General features: G+C 54.3%; 1 gene segment (V, D, J or C); it reads right to left on the bottom strand.

Moving 5' to 3' along the window:
• Positions 1–237: 237 nt before the first annotated feature.
• On the bottom strand, positions 238–4,240 carry LOC141970530 (T cell receptor alpha variable 1-2-like). The segment is given in 3 exon segments: positions 238–253; positions 3,014–3,332; positions 4,192–4,240. Coding segments are annotated over 3 exon segments (384 nt in total).
• Positions 4,241–7,837: the final 3,597 nt, after the last annotated feature.

The following is a 7,837-nucleotide window of genomic DNA, read 5'->3' as shown; positions in this document are numbered from 1 at the left end:
TTGAATCTTCTCAGCTAACTCTGAATGACTAGAGGTTTAGATTTGTGTGTGTCTGTCCATGTGTGTGCATGTGCACATGTTTGTGTGTCTGTGTGTGTTGTCTAAGCCAGCTGTTTGGTCTACCCTGAGTCTCCTATAGTGGATTCTTCCAGGATGTGAGGTGAGTCCTCTGCTCATGCTGACATGTCTTGCTCCGGAAATGCTTGGGCCTCTCATCCTGTCATGCAAAAGATGTCTTCACTGCAGAATGTACCTAGCATCAAGCAGAAAATTAAAAGAAAATGGTTCCGGAAGCCAAAACACAGCCCATAGCATTAGGTGGGATGTTTTGCATTCAGGATGAGCTTGTCAGATAATAACCACCTCTACAAGGGATGCCTCTGTCAGCCTGGGGCAGTAAAGGTCCAGCATAAAAGCCAGCAGAGCTCCTCGCTCTCTCATCCACTTCTCTTGCCTCCTTCTCCTTGAGAACCAGGTGAGTCTGAGGTCCCTTCTCCCTCTCTGCTTTCTCACAAAGGAGGTCTCACTTCAGTGAACCTGTCAGCTGAGACCGGCTTTGTTCCATACCAGATCTTGGGGCTGCTTGTCATGGGGGAGGGGAGCAGGGAGAGGTTCAGCTTGGAGGGAGGGTGGGGTAGTACTGAGGTGGCTTCTGTACTCATGGGTAGAGAGTAGCCACATAGGAGCTGCTGGCTTTTTCTGGACTTGGGCAGGATGAGGTCACGAATCCCTCATACATCTCTGCACAGCCTCATACTGCAGTGACAAATTGCTCATCAGGCATCCCCGTGTTTTTCTTCATTCCTGACCTCTCTCCCAGGTGCAACTGACATCCCAAGACATGTCTTGCTGTGACCAGTGCCAGCCCTGTGAGCCCTGCTGCCGGCCCTGCGGCCCGACCCCGCTGGCCAACAGCTGCAATGAGCCCTGTGTCAGGCAGTGCCAGAGCTCCACCATCGTCATCCAGCCCTCCCCCGTGGTGGTGACCCTGCCCGGCCCCATCCTCAGCTCCTTCCCACAGAACACCGTTGTGGGCTCCTCCACCTCCGCTGCTGTTGGCAGCATCCTCAGCTGTGACGGAGTGCCCATCAACTCTGGGGGCTTTGACCTCTCCTGCATTACCAGCCGCTACTGTGGCAGAAGGTGCCCCCCTTGCTAAAGCCGCTGGTGACAGCCCGCACAAGGACCCCAGGAACCCAGAAGCTCGTGCTGGACTGAGGACAGAGCTCCTGGCCAGTGATTTCAGGGAGGCTGAGCATCCTTCCAAGGGAGGGCAGCTGGGTCTCTCTGATGACATGGCCAAAGTCTAACTCCTCTGCCTTCTCTTCCCTCTCATCTCTCCTTCTCTTCTCTTTCTCTGGCCTGTAAGACCCCCAAAGCCAATCTGGGCAATCTGGTGGCTCCTCTCGCTCCACGCTGATGGATCCCTTCTGGGATCTCAACAATGGCCAATGGGCACAGACATGTGGCAGCTGCTGGTGCTCTCCCTGTTCTGACTGCCTCTTCTCCAAGTGAACTCATTTCCCTCTTTCAGAGTCATTAAAGCTTTCTGCATCCCAGCCTCTGCCTCCATACAATCCTTTTATTGGTGGACATTGTATTGAGTTGTTGAGGAAGAAAGACATTGTCTTCAATGCTGTGGGATTGTGTCAGGGACCAAGAAGATGTACACTCATGTCCAGAGGAAGGGGAGGATGGGACACATGGCAGTGGGGACCTCTCATGCACTGTCTCTTGGAGGTGAGGAAGACATCCCTGGCTCCCCCACAGTCAGTGGTGACCAGGCTCTGCCTTCTGGCATCTCCGCTCAGACACAGGCCCTTGGCCTCAGAGCATGTCCTGCAGAAAGGAAACCTGATCACTGCTATCCCCTAGAGAGGAGCCCAATGCTGCTGGAGGTTCTGACAGCTCAGTAGCTCACAATTCTGTACAGAAGGAAATTTTTCATGCTTTAGTGCTGCGAGAAGATTATCAGTCAAAAGATGTCTGCAAAGGATGCGGGAGTGGGGAAGATGTGAGAAAAATCCTTTAGAAGAGCCCCAGAATTTCTGCTCATCATCTTCCCACCCGTACCCAGAAAGAGGGGGTCAACCTCCACTCAAAGGCAAAGATAGCAATGACAGGTCACCTCTACACCCTCCATCCGCCAAAGGGATCACTGCACAGACCAGCAGTTACACACTTCAAGGGGCTATAATGACCCTAAGGCTGATGTTGAAATCAGCCTGTCCAGCCCTCACACCAGAGCCCTCCTGTCACTCACACACCCCCGGCTCCCACCAGACAGGGCACCCCAAGGACAGCAGCCAGTGCCCAAGCCCCCATGGTCCATCGGTGCTGCCTGGCCTTCCCGCAGGCATGAGGCAGCTCTCCCCAAGGCCGGGTCTTCTCCTGGCAGGCCCATGAGGTCGGGCATGAGAAGGGCTCCAAGGACCAGCAGAGTGCACTGGGCAGAGCAGGTCCTCTGGATCCCAGCACATGGTGACGCAGCAACGGGAGAGTCCACAAGGTGGTTCAGACTGTTATCCACTATTGTAATAGTCATGCAATTCCAGGAAGAAGCATTGGCATTGCTCCGTGACATGTAATTTATGTTTTCCATGTTACTTTGAACTCTGACCTCTGATGGACACATCCCGCGGCAGGTACTCTAAGAGACAGGCCTGGAGGAAAACCTGAAGCAGCAATGTGCAGCAGGGAATAACAGAAAGCAAAGAGCAGCAGCAAGGAATTACTGAACAAACAGAAACCATCCCTGCATTGCCTGCCCCCTCACCAGAGCCATCGGGCAGAAAAATCATGTGATCCATGGTGAGAATAGGAGGACCTGAGACTCTGCCACCACCTTCTCCTTCCTCTCAAACCACTGACACTGTCCCCTCCTGGAAGAAGATTTTGACCTGCAGATCCCTGGGTGCCCAGGGGAAGCAGAGGTGCCAGGGGAGAGCTGAGGGCCCCTTCCCCCAAGCTCAGCCTTGCACACACACAGCCCCTCCCTCCCCTGGGTTCTTGCCCAGCCAAGGAACCTCCCTGCACCAGGGTGTCTTGCAGAGCACAGAGGTACAAGGCGCTGTCAGAGACCTCGACTTCCTCCAGCTGCAGGACGCTGTATTTCCCTGTGGTGTTCAGCAACGTGGTGAGACGGCCGCTCTGCCTGGGGCCAGCTGCTGCCTGATACGAGAGCAGCTGGGGAGCTTGGCCTTTCCTCTGCTGGTACCAGAGCAAGCCATTAAAGTAGGACGTCTGGTAAGTGCAGTTGGTCTGGAAGGTGTCTCTGTGCTTCACTGTGACTTGTCCTTCTTGCTGGGTGACTGTGATCTGCCCCGTGGTGCCTGGAAGAAAGGGAAGGTCAGCAGCTCTGCTGGGAGGGGCTCATGTAAGCAAAGCAGGAATGGATGCAAAACCCTGGAGGTGAAGGCTCCCTCTCCCTTACCCTACAGGAACATCATGAGGCCTGGGCACAACAAGACTTATTACAGGCTGGAGCTCAGAGCTCTCATACTAGTACAGACCCTGAGGAAAGCTTTGCTGTGTCAATGCTTCTTCTCCCTGGTGTCTGACTTAGGAAAGGAGCACAGAACAGTTGTAGTGCCTCATCTTTATGTTCTCTGACCAGCACACCTCCCGCAGGTTGAGGGGGCCAGGGAGATATTGTAAAAGATTCCTTCTGCTTCCCCATCACTGTCATTGTGGAGGGCTCCTAGCTCCCTGAGTACATGCAGTGCTGAGCCCAGTGTTGGAAAGAGAGAACCCTGGTTGTGTTGCCAACCAGCAGGAAACTGGAGGCCATGGCAGGTGTGTGCCAGCCAAGAGGCAGAATGGGACACCCCACTGATGTCAGTGGCTTGAGGGCTTTAAAGCCCTGGTAGCAGCATTGAAACTTTCTGCTAATTAGTGGTGGAAGGGTGAAATCTTGGAGTTCAGAGAGAGCTGAGAATGACAGCAGGTGTGTCATAAGAGAGACAGAGAGAGAGAGAGATGGATTGAAGGGGAGACAGATCCAGAATAAGGGGTCTCATCTATCTCTTCTCTCTATTCTCTTCTTGTTTCAAACAGTAAGAGCATCTGGAGCCAGCATTTCCTAATGTTTTCCTATTGTGCAAAAGTAGCTCCCCACATCATCCTGATGAGGTTTGTGATGGTTTCCGTGGGGGAAGTAGAAGTATTTGTTGATAGAAAGCCTGGACTTACCCAGCAGTTGCCCCAGGAAGGCCGTGAGGATGAGATATCCGAGGTGCATGTCGAGACCAACCTGCCCATTTGCTGAGTGAGAGAGTCAGAAAAGCACCTCCCAGCCCCGAGATAACAGAGCTGCCGGAAACGGCTCTGTTGGGGGAGCAAAGGAAGAAGTGGGGAGGGAAACGACCTGTCCTTCCTGTGCCTGAAATGCTCCTTCTGGGTTTCTCCCTCCTCCAGCAGCAACACCTGTGGCTCCCTCAGCCAAGGGCCTTCTCAGCATCTCCACAGTGAGGGGCCCTCGGGGTCTGTGGGTGTCCCAGTGGTGGGAAGAGGCTGTTCCCGGTCAGCTGGCAGTGGAGTCCTCACCTCCCCAGCTAGATTCACCTGCTCTTCTGCACAGCCCCTGCTGGGCATTTGGGAGGTCAGGGGTTTCACATCTTCCCCTGGTGTCCTCAGCTCTCTGAGGACACTGCTATTTCTCCTGGGAAGAGAAGTCTCTTCTGTTTCTCTCACTTCTCCCATTTCTTTCCTCTGCAACACCTCTCATCCAGGTCCTCATTAATAACAGATGAGCTCTGCTGTGCAGCAGCCCGGGGGCTCTGTCTGAGTCCTGCTCTGGTGGTGTAAACTCCAGTCTAAGAGAGGAACCTGCCTCCAGCGGGGCTGCTGGATGCCACAAACCCAGAGCATAAAAGGACAACTTATTCCACAGGAAAAAGGGCTGAGGTGTCACCAGGAAACAGGATGAGGGAACGCTGGATCATACACACACACACACTCACAGGGAGCCCATGGGGCACCCCCTGGAGCGCTGCACTGTGAGGGGTGGGGATGGGGCAGCCCTGCACCCCAGAGCTGAAAGGGCACGGGAAGGGGTGGGGGTGGGCTGGTGGAGACCCCTACTGCCACCCCCTTCCCAGACCAAATTCAAAGAGGTCCTATGCACCAGTCACAACAAAGATAAAATCCTGGTCATTTACTTTAAGTGTCACAGGTCTTTGCTCCAGTAAATCTCCACAATGAGGTGAATAGTGATCCTGGTAATGATACTGGCAGAGTTCTTCAAAGCTCATTGTCAGAGTTTTGCAGACAGAGTGAAGCATCAGCCCTGCTGCCTGTCCCAGCTGGACTTTGTGTTTGCAGGGAATTACTGGCAGGGGGACAAACAAGGCAGAGCAACAGGCATGGCCAGGCCAGCGCATGGATCAGCCCCGTGGTCAAGCTCCATCTGCCTCTCTCATCTCTGCCTCCATCTGTCTTCCCATGCTTGCTGCAGGACAGACTGCCTTGATCCTTCTCTCTGCTCCTTCCCCTAAGCATCCCGTGTCTTGGACAATCCCTAAATGCTTTTCCACTGCATCCCATAAGAAGTCCAATCCCCCTATAGGCAGAAATACATTTATAAGATGATCCTCTCTTCTCCCCCTTCTAGGGTGAGACATCCCCAGACAAAGGGGACGATTGTGACACCTGAAGGGATGTGGACAAGCTGCCCGTGAAGGAGAGGGTTGTGCTGGATGTCCTCCTACCAGAGAGAGTGATGTGTCTGACTCGGGGTAGGTGTGGTTGCAGCACGTGCTGTCCCCAGAGACATTTCCCTTGACGGGCCTGATCTTTGGTCTGGGGAGAAGAGAGAGAAAAGCCCTGTGGGAACAGGGAGTCAGACTCCTGGATTTAGGTTCTTTGTTAATGGTTCTGGCTTCTTTCAGACACTACCAAGGGACAAGGAGCACATCAGGGGCTGCAAAGGGGCCTGTCTCCAACCCCAAGAGAGGTGGGTGCAGGCCCTTGTCTCTGGCTGGACACTGGATGGCAGGAGAAGTTCATCATGGACACTCCTGCCATGCTGGGGGCTGGTTGGGATTCAGGAGGAGCAAAAGCAGGAAAACAGCCTGTAGCCTCCTGTTGCCTGACAGCAGGCTGCTTGATACCTTCCTTCAGGCTCAGGCCTGAACATTCAGGTGCCCCAGACCCCACTGGCAATGTGACTGGAGCTGAAAGGCAGCACTTGTACAGCAGGGTACGTGTGTCTGAGGGGATGCTCAAGCACTTCCCGACTTGGAGGGCTGGGAAAAGCCCCGCTGTGGCCTGAATGTCCAAAGATGAGCCTCCCAGTGCTGAACAACCTCTGCTTGGCCCTTGCAAAACTGGAACACAGTGAGAGTCACAATTTGGTGTCTTCCCTTGCGCTGAACACTTTAACGACTTCAATTAATCTCCCTACAGAGACTTCTCATGGCACAGGTGTGGAGTCCCAAGCACATCTGTCTGCAGCAGCAGGGAGAGTGTTGCTCCACCCTTGACATCGAGGTTTGGTGGATGCTTTGCGCTGGCAGAGGGGGGAGAAGTGGTGAACACTCAAGCTTCATCTTCTTTCTGTGTGTACCCTGGAGATGCCATGCATGGGAGTGTGTGACATGGTCCTGGTTTTCCTGGCAGCACTGGTGGCACTGGCAGGTTTTGGTGAGACACAACATTCAGGCTGGGGAGGAGCAGGGCAAGAAGTTGTCCTGCCAGTGGTGGGAGGGGAAATTTGAGTTGTGACTCTGCAGGGAACTGGGACTGATTCTGTAGGCAGAGCAGGGACTGCAGGTGGGAATGGGAAATCGTCAGGGAGATGTCAGCTGTGATGGGAATGGAGGGAGGAGTAAGACTCTGCACACCCCTGTGAGCGTTCACAAGTGCCTTTCTAGGGGTTGTTTTGCACAGGTGTTTTGAGAAAGAGAGAGCTGCTAGGCTAGAGTCCAACACTAGAGATGGAAACTCCTCTCCCAGACACGTTTGACAAAATGCTTTCAGCCCGTGTAGGAATGGCCAAAATCATCAGGAGAAGGCTGGGTCAATGCAGGGAGTGCTGAAATTCCCGTCTGGCTTTACGCGTCACACGCAGAAGGACTCTGTGCTCCAGTGCCCTCCAGAAAGGACCATCCAGGCAGGACACCACACAACACTCAACTTGGGTTTCTCCACCAGCGATTCCAACCCAGACTTCTACTGGTACCAGCAGCTCCCAAAGCAGTCCCGTCCAATGCTGCTGGGGGTGAGTGAGTACAAAACTGGTGTGGATTCAGGGAGCTTCTCCTCTGTGCTGTCTGAGAGGACTCCCAGGTGCTTCTGCACGTGGGGGATGCCGAGCTCCAGGACAGCGCTCTCTGTCTCTGCGTGCCGAGTCCTCATCTGTGCCCCCATTGTGCAGCACTGCGCAGGAAGGGGAGGGTGTGTGCTGGGGAGCGACTCCCTCCCCACCACTGCTTGGGTGTAGCTCTGAGCTCAGCCTGCCCAGGAACTGCCCCCTGGCGCGGGGGGGAGGCTGGGTCTCTGCCTGCCCAGCCTGTGCAGCAGGGAGAAAATCTGGGCATATTGCAATGAATCACAGAACTGGTAGCGTTGGAAGGCACCTTCTGAGATCATGCAGCCCCTGTTCAAGCTGGGTCAGATAGAGCAGGTTGCCCAGGACCGTGTTAGGTTGCGTTTTTAAACTGGTGTGCACTACCTCTGCTCCTGTCAGTGGGCACTGCTGAGAAGAGTCTCTTCTTCATTCCCTCCCATCAGGTATTTACAGACACTGCCAAGATCCCCCTCGAGCCTTCTCTTCTCCAGGCTGAACACTGCCAGCCCGCTCAGCCTGTCCTCATAGGAAAGATGCTCCAGTCCCTGC

This window comes from Athene noctua, chromosome 25 (assembly GCF_965140245.1).
Source record: "Athene noctua chromosome 25, bAthNoc1.hap1.1, whole genome shotgun sequence".
In the NCBI taxonomy this organism is placed as follows: Eukaryota; Metazoa; Chordata; class Aves; order Strigiformes; family Strigidae; genus Athene; species Athene noctua.
Note: the sequence above shows the minus strand (reverse complement) of the source record. Positions and strands in the feature narration are given on the sequence as shown.